The following is a 25,206-nucleotide window of genomic DNA, read 5'->3' as shown; positions in this document are numbered from 1 at the left end:
ACAAACACAAATATTATCAACCTAAAAAGGATATACTTATACTTATTATTATAATATTTTTTTCCTTGATATTGGGAAAAATTGTCATAACTCAATTATCAAAACTAGTAGTGGGGACAACCATCACTGGCTGCTATCCGCAAATGTAGACTGATTCATCACTGTTACTCAAGGAAAACAACACCACCTGGAATTACCTGTTGGTGGTCCATAAGGGTGCAAATTTTCACTCCTACCAACTACTTATTGGTCTTGGGCCGTTAACATGTTTTTGTATGTCCAAAGAAGACGAGATCTTAGCGCAACAAAAACAATTTTAGAAAATGGTTTTAGGACATACTCCAGATCATATATATATACACACACACATACACACACACACACAAACAAATACAATTTTTTTGTTGATTTTGTTAAATGTATAATAAATAACTCATTTTTGCACAAAAGATTGCCATTGGCTTATTTTTACATTGAAGTGATTAGAAGAAGAAGAAATAATTTTAACGTCCACGATGCTAAAGATAGCCTATGAAACATATTGCTTCTCCACACACATACACACACACAAACACATTTTCTTATAAATACAAGAATTTTGTTAATTTTGTTAAATGTATAATTAATAACTTATTTTTGCACAAAAGATTGCCATTGGCTTATTTTTACATTGAAGTGATTAGAAGAAGAAATAATTTTAACGTCCACGATGCTAAAGATAACCTATGAGACATATTGCTTCTCCATCTAGTTATTGTATTCGACCATTTTCCTGTGAAGCCTCACAATAAACGCTCCCAACTTCTCGACAAACCCCTTGCTGAATAAATTATCCCAAGAGCTAGCTAGCAAAATATCTGCATAACTTTCCCTGCTGTCTTTGAAAGTCTCATATTCTAAAATGAAATGTTTTTCTGTTTCCACTTTTCCGGAAGAGCAAAAAATACATACTCTTTCCTCCCATGTTTTCACAACGGAGTCGATGAGAATTAGTCCTTAACTGAGTTATACGAATTTTGGCTCTCCAAAAAATATTGACTGCTATATACGCTTTTTGTTAATGATTATGTGTGAAATTAAACTCTTCAATATAATACTTTTTTCTTTCTCCCCACCTCCTTATCCCCAGTAGGCTTGTGGAATTTATCCATAACAAAAACTTTTATCTCTTTACTTTTTATGAGACACATGTTCAAACAAATACCTTATTTTGCCACATCCAAATCTTCTTTCCTTTGCACAATATATCATTAAAAACAATCTTAGGCCATTTACCCTATTCCATTTACTATTTTCTTTTGAATACCTTAAAATTACTAAACTTGACAAAAAGAGATTAAAAAACGAATATATTGCCAACCAAATAGACCCAACCATCTCTTTCCAAGGCAATCACAGAACTCAACAATAATACATAGTAGAAAAATTTAAATTGAACTTGGCAACTGGAGAAGTGCACGTGTACGCATAGTCAGCAAAAGTATCACTGACCCAAAGATAAATGCCAAAGCGGAGTTCCTGTTATTCCCTCTCGACACCTTTCCCGTGATCAGTAAATTCTTTGGGAGGCTTAAAGACCAGGAGAGGAGGCAGGGGGCAAAACTAAAAATTTAAAGCTAATAATAAGCTAATAAGTGTAGGAACGTAGGAAGGAGGGCATTATTTCTGACAGGAGGATTGAATGGAAACTGAGGTTTTGGACGATGTTATCACCAGGTTGCTCGAGGTGAGAGGCTCAAAGCCTGGCAAGCAGGTTCAATTATCGGAGACGGAGGTCCGCCAGCTTTGCATTGTCTCGAAGGACATTTTCATGAAACAGCCCATCCTGTTGGAATTAGAGGCCCCCGTCAAGATCTGCGGTATGCATCTATCACTTGTCACAATTTTACACAATACCCAATAGATGTTATTTGAAATATATTGCCTCTTAATCTCCAATTGTTTGTCATATACGGTGGTTTTGATTAATGGGATTGTTTGACTGACCTTATTCACCGAATTGAAAAGAGTTCAAATCTAATGTGTTGCATTTTTGCTCCAAGGGCAACTCCACAGGCAAATCTAAATACTTTAAACGTTTATTTATGGTTTTGAAGCTGTAAAATAACTGATTGGGGTTCGGTATTGTCGAATTCGGACGTGTAGGAACGGCTGAATACTTGTTTTAGAGGCAGATTTTGGAAATATAATGATTGCAACCCTTTAACTTTTGAGGAAAAACTGAAAAGCGAAAATAGTTTTAGGGAATTATATATATATATATATATACACACACGAAAGGACTTATGTTAAAAGTCTTCGCCTATGCAGGTAGGTGATCATTATAAGAGCAAAAATTGGAAAATTCACTATCAATTCCATATTTGGATTTTTGTCAAAAAAAAAAAAAATATCGAGGGTAGCATTCCTCATTCCAACAGCTTTTTTTTCATTCATACTGACTGAACTGTCAGTCTGTCAACTTATTGAAAAACAAAAACAACTCGCTAATACTGGTTCCAGCCTTGCTCGATTTAACAGTATAAGCAATAAGACAATAACATTAAAGAAGATGAAATTGACCTGTTGCGGATAGCAGATAATTTTTATCTGTATGTTTGGAATCTACTGCTCTGTTGCAGTATGTTCTCTGAGCTTTTCTGCTATTGAAATGCTGAGAGGCAGTAGCGAGAGGAGTTCCCTGGAGTGAGTTAGCCATCGTTGGAGACAATGGCTTTCAGTTGCTAAGTCCCCATGGATTCACCTAATACACAACCCATCTATCCCTTGCTCAGTGGAAATACTCTGCAACTTGCTGTTTATGAGTAGAGTCTCATTCTTGGCATTGCTGTTTAACTCTCGAATCTGCTTATTAGAGGTCTCAGATTTGTCCGTCCGGAGATCAAATTTTAGATCTAGATTCTGAAGGAGCAGCAGAACCATCGAATCTTATCCTGCACTGACTCCATGCCATCGTTAATAGCATCTCTATTCTTTGCCCATAACTTCTCAACAGCTTCCATTCTGGGTCCTATATTGACCCAGATGATTTGGTTTTCTTCTCTTAGCTGGTCCAGCATTATGGCCAGCGGGTTCTACCTCCAAGGTCTTAACCACGCTTGCGGGTCTGGGATCCTTACTCCATCGCCCTTCACATATTTACCAGCGGTTCAGAGTTCAGATAGGGTAGGAATAATTCCAGAAAATGTTTGCTTAAAGGTGTATGACATGCTCTTTCTCTGATGCCACCCTGGAGAACCAATGAATCTGAGATGAATGCGTGGGGTGGTGGATGGGATAAGGTTTCAAGGCTAGTCCAGATCAATCTTGCAGATTCTCCATACAATCTCCCATTAATTTTGACAATACCTTCCTTCATTCTGCCATTAATGAGAGGGAGAGAGGAGGAGGTCAAATCTTAGGGCACATTAGGTTAGGCTAGGAGATAATTAGGTGGTGTAATATATCTCTCTATGTTTGTGGTCATTTGTTAGACATTAATAAAATCATCTTCTCTTTTCTTAACTAGCTTCCTTAATTTCCTCCCCAACCTCCTACAATCCCAGTCTTGTCTTTTATACACTGCCACATCGGCAAGTCAGTCTACCACTTGGGGCCTGGGCCAATTTTCTGACATGTCTGTAAATTACACTTCTATTGGCTGTCGCTTGACTAATCCAAGTATCATTTTTTTGAAGGAACAATGAATGATTGCTAATCTTTTTGTTTTGTTTTTATAACTGAAACGGTTAATGATTATATTTAAGGCTGCGGCCAAACCAAACAACAATACAAAATTTAAGTATACTGATTGTGACTTGCAGGTCTCTCCTCTTCCCATTGAAGAGCTGGGAGGAGAAGAGCTAGTGATTTCTCCTAGATTTTCTTTTTCTTTCAGTTTCTTTTGGATAAAATTATAGATTATTACACATTGCTTGCATAGCAGAATGCAGAAACAGTACATAATTACCTATTAGGATGGACAATTACCCCCCCTCCCTCCTTAAACAGGGGTGAATCCGAGGTGAGATGGTGACCAAACGAAATATTTGATTATGTTCTTGTTCTCTTTATCCGCTATTCGATTTCCTTCCCCCTGTGAGAGGAGGGGAGGGATGAGGGACTTTCGTCCAGACTCCAGTGTAAGATGAAGATTTTGATGACGTGGATGGATGAACATGCTGTTAGAATTTCAAGCCCTAGGTGACTAATGTCCTTATGAACTCAATCAAACAAATACACTGCTGAATTTAATTAGTGCTGAAATTGAATTTCAGACCATAGCATCAATTAGACAATAGCTAGAAATTAAATAGTGAAAACATAAAAATTAATTCCACATACACACACAGGTAATTACCCCAAATCAGATTTTCATTCCTTCAACAAACTTACAAGAAACCTCCGCAAGTTGCCCAAAAAACAGCTCTGCACGGTTATCAAAAATCACCCTGAGCTTGAGCTCCTACAAGCTCTACCTAAAAAACAGCAACAATAGTTCTCTTCTGTGCGGCACTATTATACAGGAAGTACGACTGCTGTATGGAATCCACATGGTACTGTCTATATGACTATACAAACATCTGTACGAGACTGGGTGCTGCTGGGAATGACTTTCCTTGCTGCCCTGTCTCTCTCCCTCTCAATCACTCAATTTGCTCGATTGCTCAAGTGTGTGAGAAAGCCTCTACCTTGCTTTGTCTTTATACTTTAGTGGATAATCTATTTTAAGATCTCTGCTAGTCTAAATCATGCATGAGTTACAATTTTAGACTCAATTGCTAAATATAAGACTTTCTATTTTTTTATTAAAGTGAATTACAAAATAGAATTACGTTTCAATTTTTATTTTTATTTTTTACTTTTTGAAAATATCTCGAACTACTGCTTGCATGGTGATATTGAACATGTGCAGACGTTCCTATTTGAGCTATGATTCTCAACACTCCCATTTAACGATGAAGGAATTTTGCACCAATCCAAGTTTGTCTCTCAATGCTCAAATTTCCTTTTTGCTGATGGCTTGGTCAGAATATCAACTACCTGTTGATCTGTGGTAATATGCTGGAGCTTCATTGCTCCATTCCGAACCTTGTTTCGTATGAAATGATATGCGATCTCGATATGCGTGGACCTGATATGAAACATTTGACTCTTATAGAGTTTGATACAACTTTGATTATCACAATAAATGACGATTGTATCCAACTCCCAATCAAACAATCCTGCAAGTAACTTGTGAAGTCGGATGTCCTCACAACTAGAAATGCCACCTGCCATGTATTCTGCCTCTACTGAGCTAAGTGCCACAGAAGTCTGCTTCCTAGTAAACTGCGATACCATTTTTGATCCCAAGATAAAGCAACACCATGGGGTGCTCTTCCTGTTTGCTGCACTGCTTACCCAGTCTGAATAACCATTAAATTTCACTTCTCCATTTCCATATATCTTAGACCATTCTCCACTGTGCCCATCAAATATTTGAGCACATGTTGTGTTGCTACCCAGTGCTTCTGCCTTGGCTCCACCATGATTTGACTAAAGTTGTTCACTGCAAAACATATATTTGGCTTGGTATTGATCAAATACATCAAGGAACCTATCAATTGCCTCTACATCGTGGGATCCGCTAACTTTGAATCTGAAGGTGTCACCTTCTTCAGATTAGTTATCATGGTTGTAACAATAAGTTTGCAATCCTCCATCTAAAACCTCTTCAAGACCTGAATTGCATACTTCCCTATGTAAGGAAAAATTTCCCTAGTCTCGACTCTCTACCAAATCTCCAACCCCAAGAAGTAATGCATCAAGCCGATGTCCTTCATCTCAAACTCAGATGCCATGTTTGCTTTGCACTTGTCAAAATCAAGTCATCTATGTACAACACGAAAATAAGTAGATGTAGGGTTCTAGGGTAATTTTTGCCCTAGGGTTGTACTTGGACTAGGGTTTTTTAATAAATCAGAGACAACAATGCTTATTATCTAACAGTAGGTGTCCATCAATGCGATGCACCACATTATAAAAGATTTCTAACACTAATATGGCTCTTCAATAAACCACAATGAGTTGGGGTTGACTGCCCAATGAACAGTATAACTATTCAGTTAATAATTCACCATGTATAAAACCCAACTATAATTGCAATATTCAACAGATCAGCATTCCAACTGTAATTTACTAGCTAGGCTTATCCAATTTTGTTGTCGCTATATTAACGAACAACTCACTGTCTACTATTTTCTTGGGCTGTGTTGCTTCAACTCTCTTGCTGTCGAGAGGACTTGTGACAGGCCCTTCTTATCCGTGAGTTTCCTTGCTGCTGGAGTGGTCTCTTGGTTTGTAGGTATGCTGATCTTACTGCTGTAGTAGATTACGGTCTCGGAGGTTGGTCTGGGTGTTCCGCTATCCAATCCTGATGCCTAGCTGATGACAAATGGCCTTAGAGCTCTGTGTGATCTCAAATAACAGAAGGGGGTATCCGATACCTCATAAAGGCATTCAGTGGTTGTGAGGCACCTCAGGACTTCCAATATTGCTTGACAAAAACCTTCTGCGATTACCAATGAGCTATAGAGCAGATCCTTGCTGCGTCAACCTTGCCTGTGATTTGCTGCCAGAATTGAGGGCTGAGGCTGCGGCCCTGCTTCCTTATGGCTGTGGCCCTGCGGCCTTGCGGTCTATCTGTGTACTTTGTCCCTCAGATATGATCGCCTTATCACAATTTATTTGCTGTGCCTCAGGTGGATTCATAAGAGGGGCCGTAAGCCTGGACTGACCTTGGTGCCTTAAGGTTGATTTCTGTGGTGTGATCCTTCCTTAGCCAGACATGGTGACCAAACAAACTCAAAGAATTTACAGAGGAGTCCTCACTGTCTGTGTAGAGAGAGCTTAGATGGTAGCCCTTTAGGAATAGGGATGACCTTCACTGTCATGAAATGGACCTAATGGACAGCCTTAGACAGATTCTTCCTTGTGTGCCAAAGTCAGATCAGATTTACTCCAACGAAATATGCTGTGCCAGAACAAGAAAAAGGTGTCTAGGTAGGGTGGGATCAGCTCCCACCGAAACTAGACAAAAGGGATTAGAAAGGTTGGGATCACCTCCACTGGAACTAATCAAAAGAGAAGGGGTTTTAAAATCCTTAGAGCCTCAGGCTTAAGAAAATTAGAGATATTCCAATCCAAATTCATGATCCAAAATGATTCCAACTCCCCTTTATTTATAGATTTTTTCATGGGGTTCACTTTCATGTGAGGGGTTGCAAGTGCAATCCCCAATTTGGGTTTTTTGCCCTAGCCGACCCAAAATTTACCCAATGTTGCCCCAAACATTGGATAATTGGGTTTCCCCCTTGATAGCTTATAGGATTGGATAGACTACTTTGTCCTTCCGTAGGTAATTAATCTATAGGGAACATTACAGTAGATTAGTCTAAACCAAGGTTACTTGGGAGCGGGAGGGACATTTTCAAAAGTTCCCGGTTTGGGAGCGAATCGGGGAGTGAATTTTTATATAATATATATATTTTGATGCATATATGTCAACAAAAGTATGTAGAATGATGAATTAGATATAAAAATCATAAAAACATATATTGAACCATATAACATCAATCATCTAGAAGTTATAATCTTCATCAACCACGTCCACAAGTTAGTAACATACAACATATTGAATCTCATGATTCATCAATCTTAAAGTTTCAAGCTTTCAAAATTCAATATATAACATTTATCATCATTGATCACCAAAGTTGTACTTGTAAGCTAAGTGTAACCATTACAACAAAGAATATCTAACATGAAATGAAATATTATAAAATGAAATGAAATGAAACAACTTTCAACTTTCACGAAGCATCATATTCATAATTCATTACCAATGAGTTATAATTGCCAACTTCAAACTTCAAACTTAAATTGTCATATATTGTTTACAAAAAATATCATAATAAATATGAAAGAGTCAACAGTTATAAAAACTACTAGAAACTAGAAAAGACATGTAAATCTATTATCTATTGTGAATGCTTGGGCCTCTTGTCACCACGTGAAATGTCTAATTTTTGAGTCTCGTTGGAAAATCAGGATCTTTGTCATCAATATCACACTCTAAGCATTAATATCCAGAGGTATCTTTGTCACTACCTCTAGATCTGTATAGGTATCTTTGTCATAAATATCACCCTCTAAGCATTAATGTAAGATAGAAAAAACATAGCATGTCAAGTCAAGATTTTGTTTGAGTGATGGGTACATTTTTAATAGGGTCATGATAGAGGAGTTCGACAACCAATGTCACTAACATCAAGGTACATAGAGGGATTGGTGCTCTTGATTAAATATGAGTTCCATACCCTAATACATGATGAAATCCAATGGAAACATCGCAATCCCACCAATCCTAAAATCCTGAAAAACTGATAAGTCTGCTGGATTTTGAATGAGATCTAAAATTCTAGTTTTTCCATATGAAATCCAATGAGGTCGGAAGTTGGAACCACTGTCAAACATCCTCAATCATTTCATGGTAATGTTAAAAATTCAAGTAAAAGTGAATCACTTTTACTTTAAGAATCTAACATTACCATGAATCACATATCAATACTAGAGCCATAGGCTTGATCATTAGGCTGACCCACTAAAAATTTATTTTATTTGAAAAAAATTGCATTTGGAATGTTACTGCAAAAAAAAATTCCAAAAAAGGCTAGGGAACGAAAATTTCGCTCTCGGGATGGCTCCCGAAATTTGCTCCTGGAGCGGGTTCGAAGGGGGGGAGCCGCTCCCCCACAACCATGGTCTAAAAAAATATATAATATAAGTTAGAATCTGGTTTGCTTTTGTTGAATCCCATACTTTGCTGATATCCATCGATCTAGGTATACTATGCTCTTGTTGCTTGCTTGAGTCCATACAAGGCTTTCTTAAGCCTGTACACTTGGGGTCTCCTTTCCATGTACCTCAAATCCTTGAGGTTGTTCAATGTACACTTCTTCGTCAATGATCCCATTAAGGAAAGCTGTCTTCACATCTAGCTGATGTATCCTTCATCCCATAAAAGAGGCAGTACAATAAGTTGCTATTTGAATAGACTCACTGTATGCAAACTCTATAAAAAATGTTTTGAATTTCAAATCATATTCGTTAAAAACTTTTACCCTAGTGGAAGTTTCAATCAAAACTGAAGTTGCTATCACCTATCTGTTTTACTGTTGTTGCGAAAGAAAGCAAATATACATATGAATGCAAATGGATGGGCATCAGTAGGGTGCTCGTCTTCAAACATACAATGTCCACTTGAACCTTCTTTGCACCGTTACTTGCATTCTCCAAGCAATTGTTTCCGCCTCCTCTGATTTTTCCTCAAACTTTCCTTTCCTCCAGCTTTAATTGTTTGAAACTTTGACCCATGTTACAAATTTTGTTATTGTTCATCTACAAAGTAGTTGGGCAGTTTTGAAAGTGTCAATATGACCTTCCACATTTTACATATATACCTTTACAAAAGATTAAAAGATTCCACATGCTACAGATATGTCACATTGTTTTACAATCCAAGCGAAGGAATTTTATTTTTCTAGAAACGTAATGCTTATAGTGGTTTCAAATTCCGTGATAACACTCTACCTTTTGATGAATAACTAGCAGTATCTACCTAAGAGTAATAGGAAGCATATCTCGATCATGCTTCTCCTTGCCTCACTGAAGTCCTAGTCCCCAACCAAATGAAACCTAGCTAAATAAGCCCTTTCCATATTTCCCTTGGTTCCTTCCCATTAATGGAGGAATGAATAGATCTACCCTTTTAAATAACATGAAAATGGTTGGCCTTCAAAGCAAACATAGTATTGTATATAGTTTGGGTGGGCCCAAGGGTTGAGAATATGTGCTTCCTGGTAAGAGGTCATAGGTTCAAATCCGTAGGAGGGTAGAGTATGTACACCTCTGTATATTTTAATAGTCAAATTGTTGCACGGAGATGGGTCCCTTGTCATGCAAACACGACGCTCCCATACACCAATTTGATGTGTGGTTTGGCTGTGACCTTCAAATTAGATTATTATTTTTTCTAATTTATCTCAATACAATCTCCAACACTCCCTGTTGGGAAACAAAGGACTGAGCACTTGAAGCCATATATCTCCACCTAAACTGCTAAGATCCCTGCCAAAGCATATCTATCTTAGGTAAGGCCTTGTCTTTCTTGAGCAAAAGTAAGGCCTTGGTCTTACTAAGTAAAGTTAGGTGATATCCCTGATTGATAATATCCTTTGTTAACCAAAGTCGTGTTTGACTTTGTATGCACAATTGTGCATTCTTGTTGGATAATGAGGTTATCCGTTATCCTCATGTTTGCCATGCATTCTCAAGTAAGACCTTTCCATTCATATGCTGTAGTAATACCTAGACCATAGCTTAGGTTAGGTTATCCTTACCAATGTGAACGTAGCAAAAATATTTTGGCTACGCTATGCTCAGATCAACTCGTTATTATGAGGGTTGATATAGCCAGCCCATCAATAGAAAGGTTGGGATAACCAATCCCTCATAGATCTAAGTCGAGATAGACCTTTTAGGACATTTGCATAACTCATAAAGACTCCCTTACTTAAGCTATGCTCAGGTTTTAGGACTTGGCCTTTGCTAACTCAAGTAAAAGACCTTACCCAGTATTGCAAAACTCGTACTTGAGAATAACTCAACCAGGGTAAAAATGGAATGACTTTGCAAAAAATTGGCAAGTAATCAAAATTGCATAAAATTTCATTTTTCTTCAAACCATAAATGGTTTTTTGCTATAAAACAAACACAGGGTTTACCCTCTAACTTCACATTGGAACAAACTTCTCACGGGCAGAAGAGGATTCAACAGGTTTGAGTGAGCAAAATGAGTGCCAAGATCAAATTTAATAGGAAAAAGTATTTACAATATAGAGTTTTTCCAAATTATCATGAATACCTCATCAGACTCCTGAGTTCGACAAATAATACAAAAAATCATGGTTTTTTTGACTGCAATTTCTTGCTTTAGGTCACACTTGCTGAAAAATCAGAAACCTGTCAATTGTTTTCTGATTTTTTCAACACTGAGCTGCTGAAGGGAAGGAAGGCAACTGTGCACAATAGTCTTAGTGCTGTAATTTGCTTCTGGAATCAGTTTGGTCAGATGGATAATCTTAGATAGATTATGCAAACCGATTACTTGGCCCCATTCTTTATCGCAGCACAAAGAAACTATGCTCGATTTATTTGTTTTTTTCCCTTTAATATTGTATTTTTTAGGGACAAAGCTGACATAAATGGAGTCTTGATGCTTGTTAGATATGGTCCGATCAGTGTTTGACTAACTAAAGATTTGTTCATCTTTTTTCATGGGAGTTTGAGTCACTTGATTTATGTTCCACTTGATCCACACGAGAACTAGGAAGTGATTTTCAACTCGTCTATGCATGAGGTATCCAACATCTGCTGTACATCAATATCCACAACTCCTTTATGAGCCCTATAACTGGAAATAATTTATTCCATTTAAGAGTCCTTCGCTTGCTTTTGTGATGGGAACGGTTACCTACCAAAAAGTGGGTAACCCTATAGGAGAAAATCCCCCCCCACCCTTCTTTGGACAGTCAGACAGCAGCACAACATTGCTTAGTATATGATCATATGCCACATTCCTCCGCCATTTGCACCTGTCAGACACCTCACACCATCCGACATTCCTGTTGAAGGAATGTGGGCCACCACTCGGCAGGTACTTTAACCATTCTACAATCATGTGCTTTTACTTAATGTTTTGGGCATTCTAACATGGATTAAGGAATGATGTGGATGATTCACTGATCTTGACTGTAAATTTGTTCTCTTACCTTACTGTGGGGGGGGGGGTTAATTTTTTATCCTAGTCTAGTGGGATCTCCTTTGAGGCCTTAGGGTATAGGAGGGGCACTACTTGAGAAATTTCGATTGAAGTAGCGTGTCCATAACCTTTCCATACTTACCACTCTTCACCATTCCTTTGATTTCATATCCATCCTTGGGATTGTCGTCATTGGTTCATTGGGATTGAGACCCTCATATGTTGAGAAGTCAAGATGCTTGTAGATTAGGTTTGATTTCTCTTAACTTGATAATTACTTGTGAATGTTTGTTGGCTTCTTATTAAATTTATGTTCTCTTCATCAAACAATTATAAAAAATGTACAAAACATGAAGATCACAAAGAGGACGCAAAAATCAATCTCCAAGCTAGGGCAAAACCTCACAAGGAGGAAAACCCAAGAAATCCTCTTCTTATAGAATCAGATCAAAGTGAGATATCCAAGACCCAATACCAAGACCAAGACTGCCACAAAAACCCCAAGTCAGCTCTCCTCCAATTCTTCTTCCAGCAAGTCAAAGTCAACAATGTTAACAGTCGTCAAACCTTTGAAATTCTGGTCAAACTGCAGAAAATTTCGGTCCTGCAATGAAGGCCGAATTTCAGCCCTGTAACAGCTTTAAAAAACTGCAGAAAAGCTCACACGTGTGGCCAAATCAGGGCAAAAAACTAGATTTCTCTCTCCTTTGACTTCACTCTCTCTCCTTTGACTTTCTCTGATTCTTCTTCTTTCTTGCACATGAATTGATGTGATGGAGTGAGTGAGTGAATGAGGTCAAACTGCGTTATATTTATACATGTCCAAGGGGTCGAATCGCTGCCTCCTTAGGCCGACTTGTCCAGGGAGGGCCGACTTGGTCTGTGGATGGCATTTTGACTCTTTTGTCTCAAGATAAAATAATTTTCTTTTTCTTACAAGAAGTTCAAATGGGACTTTGACTCAATTATATTTCTTTGACTCATAATAACTTTTCTTTTGACTCAATAAACTCTATAAGCATGAAGGACTGCTTTGACTAGAAATAAATAATAATAATGAATATGATAAATACATCAATAATGCATTTGAATTACATTATGAAGATCGACACTAGTTACATTTCCAACATCATATCCTCATCCTTGAGTATGGGTCGGAAAACTTTGCCCGGGAGGTTGATGCAGCGAAAAGAAAGGTAAAAGCATAATATGACCACAATGAAAGAAAAAGAGAAGTTAAAATGTAAAAGATGGCGGGGTCATTAATTAGTGCATAGGAAAAACGCTAGCATGAGCTCTACCCCTCTCATTAGCCATCATCAAGTTCCTAAGCACTTGACGCTTCATCACATAATAAAATAACCCTTGCATGTCCTAACCTTGAGTGAGAAGGTGACTTATCCAGGGGTAAATCATTCTATATCGTTAACAACAAGCTTAGACACCCGAGTTATGCTCCCTATCAAAGCATAATAGAAAAGAAGTAAAAAACACACAAAAGGGGTGGATAAAGTAGGCTAAGGAAAGGCGTCAATCATGCCTCCACAATTTCTCCTTCCATAGATCTATACTCTCAAGATGATGGACCTCCATCAGTTGATCTCATGACCATGTCACCTTGCCATGAAGCATTTTTCCTTTGTTGCCACATTATCACAAACACCCATGAATTGAGGGGTTGACCTTGGACATGTCACCGCCCCTTAGGAGCTGGAAGCACCTAATAGGGTTGACCATTTAGCCATCCCTAACAAGTTAGGGAACACTCTTAAGAGACCTGGTCTAGTTAGATATTTGAAGGTGGTTCTAGTTTGAAGTATTATTATGCTCCTAACAATTAAGTATGGTCCACTATGACGCATCTATGGTGATTGTCCCTAATGATGGGTAACTTTCACTTGATTTTGAGATGGTCTTTTACACAGCAGCAAAGGCCTTGAGTGCACACTCCATGCCTCCACCGCACATGATGCCTAGGTCGTATCACACTTCCAAAGAGTAGTGATGACCTTGCAGGTGCAGTGTTGCCCCCCTAGAGCAGCGTGTTGGGCACTTTGATGACTCCAATGGATGATTGACACCTCAAAGTGTTAGAAAATGTAACTAGGTTCGATCTTCATGATGATCTTTATACTTTTGTCATTGTATATTTTATGTAAAAGAAAAAAGAAGAAAAACAATATCTATATATATATATATTATTTCTATTAGTTAAGCATGTTCTTTATGATTCTAGTATTTGTTGAGTCAAAGTCCTATTTGGACTTCTTGTAAAGAAAAGAGAAAATAATTTTTCTAGATGTAATTTGGGTCAAAATTCCTTCTAGATGCCAAGTCGGCCTTGCCCCAAAGGACATGTCTATTTGAACCCCTCTGGATAGTATAAATAAAGGGTGAGTTGAGCTCATTTGGACACACACAATTCACTTGATTGGTTTTGAAATTTCGCAGAAGGAGGGACGAAATTTGAAATTGAAGAAGGGTTTGTGGAAGTTTTGCCTTATCATCTCTCTTGTTGAAGATTTGTCGTTGGTCTCTCGCTGTTGATGGATTTATTGTGCAGAAGGAGGGTTTGACTTGGCATTTAGAAGGTTTGTCATGGGTCTTGGATATCTCACTTTGAACTGTCTCTGTAAGGAGATAATTTTTTCTGGGTTTTCCCCTTGGAGGGGTTTTTCCCTGGCTTGGAGCCTATATCTTGTGTTCATTGTTTTTCTTGTGATCTTCATGTTTATGTTTTGGTAATTGTTTGATGAATAAGAACATAATAAAGATTAATAAGAAGGCCAACAAATTTCTCAAGCAATTATCAAAGAAAGAGAAATCCAACTTAAATTGCAAAGTCTCTCGATTTCTCAACATGGTATCAGAGCAAGGTTTAAAAATGGAGGCATGAAGATAACTTTGTTGGCAATTTAGTTCGAAGTGTCATGCTTTCTATGGCTCAAATCGGACTTGTTCTGTGGCAAGACGCTCGATGTATATATTTTGTGGCTCACAATAATAAAAAAGAGGCTCGCATTTGTTTTCATGGCCACACATGTTATAATTCTCTGTGGTTCACTCATTAAAGAAGATCTCCCTCTCTGTGGCCTTTACTGAACGAATTTATGTGAAATTACTATGAATCAGATGAGATTCTATATCTCTTGTGGATACAACGATGACATAAACCTTGATTTCAGGCTTGCTTTAAAATTTCAGAGATCGTATGTAATGGATCACATTACTCCTTGATCATGTTATCCTAAGGTTCGCAATCTTTTCTGTGATGGCAAGTATTATGCTATGGTTGTGTAACTCGCATTGATGGGTCCAGTAATTTTACTGTGGCTCGAATTAGCTTTATAGTGGATTCATCTTTTCTCTGTGGAATCCCGCTCACATTTTGTGACTCAATACTTGTTATGGATCGCTCTTGCTGGTTTATGCTATGAATTTCGCTATTGCATATGGATCTTGCTTTGCAGCACATATATCTCTCTCTTTGGCATTGATATATTGTTGTGCATTGGTGTATCTACAATGACTAGCATCGTATTACATTGCTTTGACTTTGCTACATCTCTGCAGTGCTATTACTATGTTCTGTGCTTCAGATGACTCCACAATGGCTCGCTTGCAATTATAGAGTGGCTGGCTCATTTGACAATACACATTGGCTCATAATTGTGGTCGCTTAATCGAATTCGTATGTCTATCTTTGTGAAAGAACTCGTATGATCTTTGTAGCAATTCTTGTATTTTTGTGTGTTGAAGAATGTTACTAGGTTTGGTCTTCATAATTGTACTTGAAGTCAAAATGTAATATATTTGTCAAAAGAAAGTAAAAATAATTTTATTATTATTTTAATTGACTTGTTAAAGCATGGGTTTCATGCTTGGGTCAAATATATAGGTCAAGCCTCCATTGTAGGCTTTAGTTTATTGTCAAAGTCAATTTGTGAAGACTCTTCCATCAAGTCAAAGTCTACTTGCTGTTGAAAGAATCCTTATCAAGTTGGCTTACCTCAAATAATATCATGTTGGCCTAAATACAAAGACACATCTCTTCATGATTCATGTCGGCTCATTTAGGATGGACATACTGCTATATATACAACCTTGTGATCTTCGCATTATACCATCCCACAAGCTCGGATTTCAGAGAAAGTTTCGGTGGTCTTTGTGAAGAATTTCTGTGATCTTAGGACAAAATTTTGATGATCTCAGAAACAAGTTTGAACAAGGCATTTCAGAGTTTCGGTGGCATTACACGGATGAGTTCAGATGATTTCGGTATAACCACAGTTCGTGTTATGCTCCCACAGTTCGGTGTTATGCTCTCATGCTCTCACAGTTTGCTATTATGCTCCCATAGTTTGGTAGTATGCTCCCATAGTTTGGTGCTACTTTAGTTCGGTGTTACCATAGTGAGAAAGTCTCAATGCTATCACAGGGAGAAGGTCACAATGCAACTACAGTGATAAGGTATCTATGTAATGATAGTGTTGAAATATCGGTGATGAAGTCTCGGTGCAACAAAGTGACAAGAAATCGGAGTTAACACAATGACATGGATCATGGTACGCAGACACAGTGAAAGGAGGATGACTTGATTGAGGTAGTCTCGAGTCTAAGTTGTAAGGGTCATAGTCGTCTCATCTTGAATCTACTGAAGGAAGAATTTTGACTCGGTTTTCCCCTAGAGAGGGGTTCTTCCCTGGCAATGTGCCTACATATTGTGTTCTCTTTTATTTGTTGGTTGGCATTAGTCTTGATGATAAGAAAAGAAAAGATAATTCAAAAGAACTAATAATAATAATGAAAATATCAAAAGATAATGTCATAATAAGAGAAATCGTTTAACTGTAACCCCTTTGGATTTCTTGACATGGTATCAGAGCTATGGTCAAGATCAAAGGCAGTCTGAAGAACACTTATACATCTTTGAAACATTCTCAAAAGTTTTTAAAGATCATGACAGTTAAATCAAGATCCTAGCTTATTTGCGTATACCTCAAGGTAACATGTTCAGACCTAATTCAGAGAAAAGAAGTTCAGGTTCAACACCACAGTGGAGAACTTCGGTAAAACTTAGTAAGGAAGTCCGGTGCTCAGTACTCAAGACAGTGATATAGTTTCAATATTACAGTGGACAAGTCTTGGTTAATTGCAGAAATGAACTCACATTACAGTGACCACAGAACTCGCACTACAGTGGAGACTCTTGGTGATATATCATAGTAAGAAGATTTGGTAATATCATAGTGAAGTAATATCACAATGGAGTTTGGTAAAAATCACAGTCAAGAAGAAAGAGGATTTCAGAATACCTCAAGTTCAGACCTATGCAAAACATCTTCAGAGATAGGTGAAGTAGTACATTTGGTCTACAACTTGTTGAAGAAAAGGATCTAAGAATAGCTGCTACAAAGAAGTATTCAGTTCGAAGGAAACCCGAAGTCTGTCCTATGAAGAGCACAAGGTACCAATGCAAGGAAATCAAGTAAGTATTTAATAAGACGCACTTACAACAAATCTAATGAGCCATTAAATCAAAGGTACATTTATGAGCTTTTAGATTTCTATTATCTCTAACCATCCTTGTTTATAACTAGTCTAGGATAAAGATTGTAACATGCATCCTTATCTTCTAGGGATTACAAGTAATCTAGGATTCCAAGCAAAAAGTCCTTGATTGAAAGAAGGAATAACTTTTCATAGGATTCCATCCTCCATGGTTATGTAGGAAATCTAACTTGAGAAATTAAATCATGTTCTTTGTAGAACATGTTTTGCTTGTAAGTATGTATTACAGGTATAAAAGATCATGGCTTAGTGCAAAGAAGATACTTTAGGGAATCCTTCTGAGGTCTGCTAAGGAATATCTCTAGGTATGTCTTAATCTATACACCTTACAAGATTCTCTTAAAGTATGATCATCTTATTTTTGAAGTTTGCATTACATTACTAACATCGTTATGTTTAGCGACCTTGAATCATAAATATTCTTGTTTAGGGTGATTCATCATTTGATAAATCTACCCTCATATTCTTAATTGATTTTATAGAACCCTAGACAGGTTCTCTAGAAAACCCTAACCTAAGGGTATGCTAATGTTAATGTCTGAAACCCTAAAACTGCTTAGGGTTATTGAGAAATGCTATTTGAAGTTTTTGTTGATGATGTCATGTTTGGGGTTTTAGTATGATCATGAAAACCCTAACTTGTTAGGGTTGAAATGATGTTGTCTGAAATCTTGAACCTTTGAAGTTCTGGTAAAGTAGGGTTTTCTATGTTATGAATTGAAATCCTAGATCCTTAGGGTTTGGTTGGGTCTATAAGCAAAACCCTTGTTATGTATTTAGAGTCCTAGGAATGAAACCCTAGGTATGTGTCCATTTGGTTGAAACCCTAGCCTGTTCTAGGTCGGTATATGTCTAACATATTAATATTGCCTGACATATGATGTGCTTATGATATGCTGATGAATTCCTAGATATATGTGTTGACCTAAGTGTTAATGGTCACGAGTCCTAGGGTTTGGAAACAAGCCTTAGTCAAAGTTTGATAGTCTAGGATGACATTGTTTAGAAAATCTAGGGTTTAGCATCTAAACCCTAGTAGTAGTTAAATTCTCTAGTATATATAACAGTCTAGAATTTATGAATCTATATAGTGATTGCTGAGAATTTGTAGATGGAAATATAGGGTTTACATCAAATCCTAGTAGATGCTAGTCATGATGTTGATTATGTTGTGATTAGTTTTGATTGTTGAAGCTCATATATGAAATCTAGGATATGTATGAAATCTTACTAGGAGTCTAACATATGAAATTTGAAAGTTGTTAGATTCATTGATTTGATTTGTTTCTAGGGTTTGCTATATAAAGGAACTTGTCATTGAAAGAATATTGAAACCCTAGATATAATGAGTTTGATATCTTGATGAGTTATGAATGTGATTTAGGGTTTGTAACTAAACCTGGGCAAGAAGTTGAAGTATTGAAGTATAGTCTCTTGCTGATTATGTTTGTAAAGTTTAAATGCTTCCGTTGTTATAAGATTTTGATATGGCTAACTTCATGCTTCTATAATTTTGGTTGTACTTGCTATCTAAGTTGTGTAGGTACATCATCTTCAAGTTGGTGAAGATGATCGTAAGTAAAGTTGATGTGATAATGTTAATTTTAGGTATGTTCTATGCTTAGAGCAATTTATTTCAATTTTCACAGTTAGCTCCATATCTTTTTCAGATTAGCAATCACATCAACATGAAAGTAAACTGCAGATAGAACATAAACATAAATTGCAGAAGACAAGCCAAGGCAAGAGGACACAAGATGTGGCGCTAGCCAGGGACAAACCCCAATGTGGGGAACCCTTGATCAATTCTTCTTATATGTTCTTCAATAGTTCAATAGAGAGAGAGAGAGAGAGAGAGAGAGAGAGAGAGAGAGAGAGTACATTTACAACAGAAGTCAACACTTTGACTTATCTAGATAAGAGCATAGATCATCTCTAAGAAGATGATACATGAGATCAGTTGAAGACATGCTGCTTCAACTAATTCTCCAAGTTGACTCCTTCACCTAGCGTTGTGCTGCATTTCGTCATCATGCTGCACCTCACCGCGCTGCACCATGCTGCACCCATCATCAATACGCTGCATCTCATCACGCTTCATTAATCATGACTGTACCTATCACTGTACTATATTATGTGCCATTGCTGCACCATGTTGCCATCCTGACCTATGTGTTGGCTGCACCTTGCTTGTTGTCCCTTGCTTTCTTGTTGTCCCTAGCATGCTTGTTGTCCTTAGCATGCTAGCTGTAACATTGCATGCTAGTTGTCCATTGCATGCTAGCTGTAACATTGCATGCTTGGTGTATTTGCTGCTAAGTACCATACAACTGTCCCAATGTTAGTTAGCTGTCCCTTGCATGCTGCTCTCCTTTGTAGACAGATGCTCCGGCTGTTTCGGCAGTTCCTGGCAGTTCTGGCAGTTCCGGCTGTTCCCGGCAATTCCGGCTTTTCCGGCAGTTTCGACATTTCCGGCTTTTTCGACTTTTTTGGCATTTTCGGCTTTTTCGACTTTTCTGGCAGTTCCGGATTTTCTGGCAGTTTCGGCATTTCCGGCAGTTCCGGCTTTCTGCCCTTTGGATCAGGGCAACGTTATTCCTTAGGATCTCTCCTCCTACTAAAACCCAAAGACAAGTAGAGAGAGGAGGAGATCCCAAGTGTGTTTAAATGACTTGAAGGCCACCTCTATTTATACTAAAACATTGAGCACATGGGGGGTTTATTTGGTTGCTGGCCGACCTTGACGAATTGTCTTATAACGCAAATAAATTTATAACTCCGTGAATACTTATCGGAATCGGATGATCTTTAGATCAATCCTACACCTCTCGATGAGAGGGATCCAAGAAAAATATCCGCTGCCATAAATAAGATGACCCACATGGAGTTTGGCCCTAGTTGCCAATTTTAATAGATAAGCATGATATATGAATGACTCTGATAAGAAGGTGGAAGCCATGAATGATTCTCCGATGTGTAAAGAAGAAGTAGAACTCCTTAAGTTAAGAGGGAGTCTGGATGAAATCTCCCTAGGTTAAGAGGGAACTTGAATGAAAGGAATTTCTCTAGGATAAGAGGATGGTTGATAATATTCCTTGTACAGGAATAATTAGATCCTCTCTGTTTAAGAGGGAGTGACAGATATGATTCTCTACTTCATGTGTCATGCACTAGACTAGGACTAATAGCCGTAAGTTTTAGTGAAGGCCATGAGTGAGAGAAGGAAATTGGAGAATGCATTTTGAGGTGCTGTTGAAAGAAGGAAAGCAAGATCCGATTGAAGAATATGTTGCTGCATATGAAGTAGGAAAGGAAAATGTATGATTGAGGAATCTTCTGTCAAAGATTTGGTTGATAGTCCTACTATGAAAAGCTGAGAAGCAACATCAAGCTGTCTAGAAAACCCCAGAGGTTTGTATTTGTTTATGTACATGTGAAAGTATATTATTGATTGGGGTTGTGTTTGTACAGGTAAATCTCTCGAAGGTTTTGATAGCATGCTGGTTACCGATCAGTTTGATCAGGAGAGATTTGTTGTCTTTGATCTGTTGGATCAAGGAGTGTTGAGGCTTTGTGAGTGAAGCATTGCCTGGGAGGACATTTGGCCGACACTTTGTGTTGATGTCTAGGTCCCGAAGTTGGAAGGGTGGCATTGGTCATTGAGCTCTGACACACACCTGGATCTCTGGGTTGATGGTTAGCAAGTAAGCCTGATGGTACCTAGAGAGGCTGAAAGCTTGAGTCCATCTTATTCCCACCTGGATAGATTGCCCTGGTTAGGAATCTAGTTCATGGCATTGCGGTGCCTAAATTGTTGAGAGACCAATGGATAGATTGCCCTGGTCAAGAATCTAGTCCATGACATTGTGGTGCCTAAACTTCTTCATAGATGATGTGTTTTGAGATCTTCCATGTACCTCTTTGATTATATGTAAATATGAGTACCTACCTAGTTAAGAGGGAGTGTTGAAGAATGTAACTAGGTTCGGTCTTCATAATTGTACATGAAGTCAAAATATAATATATTTGTCAAAAGAAAGCAAAAAGAATTTTATTATTATTTTAATTGACTTGTTAAAACATGGGTTTCATGCTCGGGTCAAATATATAGGGCAAGCCTCCATTGTAGGCTTTAGGTTATTGTTAAAGTCAATTTGTGAAGACTCCTCCATCAAGTCAAAGTCTCCTTGCCGTTGAAAGAATCCTCATCAAGTCAGCTTACCCCAAATAATATCATGTCGGCCTAAATACAAAGACACATCTCTTCATGATTCATGTCGGCTCATTTAGTATGGACATGCTCCTATATATACAAGCATGTGATCTTCCCATTATACCATCACAAGCTCGGATTTTAGAGAAAGTTTTGGTGATCTTTGTGGAGAATTTCAGTGATCTCATGTAACGACCAAAAGTCGTATACGCAGCGGAAATATTAAAATACTTAGTAGACAAAGACATCCATGGTAGGATAGTAATTGTAAATTGTATATTGTATAAAGAATTTTTGTAGGATGATACAAATGAGAATGAGGGTCCTGAATATATAACTAGGTAGGTACCCTTTCACGAACAGGGATGTCTCTAAGATATTCCTTTTCATTATTAACTAACTAATCATTAGTTAATTTAATTATTATTTTATATTATTATGATTATTATTTATTATCCATTATCTATTTTTATTTATTTTTACACAATTTATGTTCATAACATTGCCTTCCCCTCCAAAAAACTTTGTCCTCAAAGCTTACTGATGAAGGATCAATTCTCTTGCGTTGATCGACATATCTTCTTATTTCTGATCTTTCATATTTGTTGATACAAGACGATATGATGTTCTGATCGATAGACATAATTGTCGTACTGAAAATGGATCAAACCATCCTAGATTAATCTTTTGGGAAATCTTTTGACCCTTGGAGTTGTGTGGTGAATAGTTATCGTATGGCTGGATTGAGCTCACTTCAACAACTTTCGAAACATAAGTTTGCTGTTTATGTTCTCCGTGATATAGATTTGTAGATTTATTAAGGCATCTACTCTTGTGATTCAGATGTAGATAAGGAATTTTTCTTGTTTGAACTTCCTTAAACGTTTTTATGGCAGTTTCTTGATTTCCATCAGGCATTGTTGTTGTTGACTTAACTACTGAATCCTTATTTGGGATGTCCTCTGTTTGAACGACAACCTCTGAGTACGTTTTTACTTCAATAGGGTTTGGGTTTGCTTGAATTGCGAGATTAGTGGTATTGATGTTTGTTTCTTCAGTTTGGACTGCTACATTTGGAGATTTGATGCTTCCTTAATGACAAGTTCTTTGAACCTTTTCGTCAATGATTTCTTTTCGTCCTTAAGTTTTTTAATCTGTTTGAGCAGATTTTGATTATGATTTTTGAGATATAAGCATTCTTCATTCTCTAAGTCAACTTTATTTTGGCCTTCACACTTCTCGTTTTTTAAACACTTGATTTGTTCTACTAATGTTTGGTTAAGGCTCTTTAAATGTAAATTTTCTTCTTCTTATTCTAATAAACGCTCCTTGAGTTCCTTCTTTGATGCTTTAGCTTTCTTGACTTGTTCGAGTAGTTTTTCTTGATGATATTTGAGGCACGAAATTTCTTTATCTTTGCTGCAAATAACTTCTTCAAACTCTTTTTGCTTTTTTGATATAGTTTTTTTGTTATCTTGAAACATCAAGTCTGAGATATCCTTAAGATCTTCAAATGAAGATTCTATTGATTTTGTTTTACTTGTTATGTCTCAAAATGTGACAATCTTCCCTTTATAAGGAAACGTCAAAACTTTTTTCTCTATGTTTAACATGAATGTACCCAAATCCTTAAACCAGGGTTGACCGAGTATGATGTCAGTGTTTTTATCCGTCCTTACAACATGAAATTGAGATATGTACTCATAATGACCTATTGCCACTTGTAGATCACTGATTTTGTACTCTTTTTGGTCAATTTTTCTTTTTTCTTTACACCAATGCTTAGCCCTGGAATTAATCGCTGATTTTCCAAGTTGATGTTGATATAATTTTTATCGTTGCTTGGGTTGATGGTGACATTAACTTCTTTTCCTTGGATACTTCCTTTTAATGTAATTACTCTGTGATCTGTAAATGAAAGACCATTATAGGAAAACCTTTCTTCCTTCGTCATTTTAGAATTGAGCTCCATCATTTTTTCTTCAATGATTGATCCCATTTTGTTTTATCGAGATGACTTTAGGTATATATTTAAAGTTCCTTTGGACTTTGTACTTCAAGCCTCCTTTAAAAGTGCCTTTTTAATTTTCTCTTTTATAATTCTTCAAAACTCTTTTAATCGAATTTCCTATTATCCTTAGTATTTCAAAACTCCTTTGTATTCTTTTTATATATTTCTACTTACGCTTTTTTTCCTTTTGTACTTTAAAAAGAATATTTAATTATTGTTTCAAATGGCTTCCTTTAAATATCTTATTTTCCTTTGTATTTATTTTTTAAATTGTATATAACTCTTTAAACTTTAATTCAACTTCACTTTTTTTTTTCCAAAGGAAAAAATCGAAACTTTTTATTAAGATTATAAAAAGTTTACATTGCATATGCATAAGCATCACTATTTGCTCTGTGAGCCTGTCAAAAAATGGATTCAAAAATAGCTTTCTGCCTGTTATCTATCCCTGTTTTGGAGCTGTGGCTGTCAATGGATGAGAACCTGTCTTGTGCTCTTTTGTGACCACAAATTTGCACATAACCAGACTATGAAAAACTGTCCAACCGGGTCTCCTCATGGCTGAGGAAAACAACCCGTAGCTGATAAAAGTTTTAACAGAGCCATTTTTTTTGTGATACACAGAAAACATGATAGCAGCAAAAAGACAAAAAAATCCCTGCCAGAGATCAAGGCGGATGATAATATGGAGGCTGATCTGATCTGCTGATTTGGCCTTGATCTTCTTCTTCTATTTGCCAACTGCCCAGAACCTGTTGAAGACCGTCTTTAGATAGCTTGTCTGCCAACTCATTTCTTTCCCTGTAAATATGACATATGGAAAAACTGTTAAATCTTGTTTTCAGTCTTTGGACCTCTCCCAGAATTTGAATTAATAATTGATTGTTGCATGCATGTTGACCAGTTACCCATCTGATCACAATTTGAGAGTCCCCAAAAATTTGAATAGAGAGGGTGTGCCTTTGAATGAGCCAGCATAATAGGTGTTTGAGAGCAAGTAATTCGGCAAAATTGTTTGAGCCAGATCCTAAACCCACAGAAGCTTTTAAGGAGTGGGAGGGAGATTCATGGATGACAATTCCAGCTCCTGCTTTGTTGTTTTGGGAGGCACCATCAAAAAAAGCCCAAGGGATTCCTTCTACAATCTGAGGTTCAGGGACAATTCGATGGGAGGTGGAGACCTTTGGTTCTGGAATACTGGCGAATATGGCAGCTCCCTGTGCTGCAGTGATTTCTACCGGAGTCTCTTTATCCTGAAAGATACTTCTGTTCCTAGCTATCCAGATCCCCCAGCTAATGATGAGCGGGAGGTTTCTAAGGTTCCCATCCGGATGCTCATTCCACCACTTCTGCCAGACTTCTAGGATATTGTCCCCTTCCCAAACAAACTGTTTGTTCAGGAGTTTCCTAAACTCGCCCCATATCTTTTGAGCCTCCGGGCATTTTAAGAAGAGGTGGTTTATGGATTCTTCGTCTGCTTTACACAAGGTGCATCGCCCCGGCCCGATCATGAATCTGGTCTGAAGGATGTCCCAAGTTGGGAGTTTTCTCCTTAGCAGACACCAGAAA

At 37.4% G+C, this 25,206-nt stretch overlaps 1 protein-coding gene across 2 annotated transcripts in view; it reads left to right on the top strand.

Moving 5' to 3' along the window:
* Positions 1-1,517: 1,517 nt before the first annotated feature.
* LOC149151323 (serine/threonine-protein phosphatase PP1-like) overlaps positions 1,518-25,206 on the top strand; it is a 120,124-nt gene continuing 96,435 nt past the window's right edge. For both annotated transcript variants that reach the window (XR_016263357.1, XM_089444237.1), the window contains exon 1: positions 1,518-1,859. Coding sequence is in view for 1 of the 2 variants with exons in the window: in XM_089444237.1 (XP_089300363.1) it covers positions 1,682-1,859 (178 nt within the window). In the remaining variant the exon portion in view is untranslated. The remainder of the gene's footprint in view (positions 1,860-25,206) is intronic.

Source organism: Pinus tabuliformis, chromosome 9, assembly GCF_031772625.1.
Source record: "Pinus tabuliformis cultivar Carrire ecotype Pingquan chromosome 9, CPIR1, whole genome shotgun sequence".
NCBI classification, from domain to species: domain Eukaryota; kingdom Viridiplantae; phylum Streptophyta; class Pinopsida; order Pinales; family Pinaceae; genus Pinus; species Pinus tabuliformis.
Note: the sequence above shows the minus strand (reverse complement) of the source record. Positions and strands in the feature narration are given on the sequence as shown.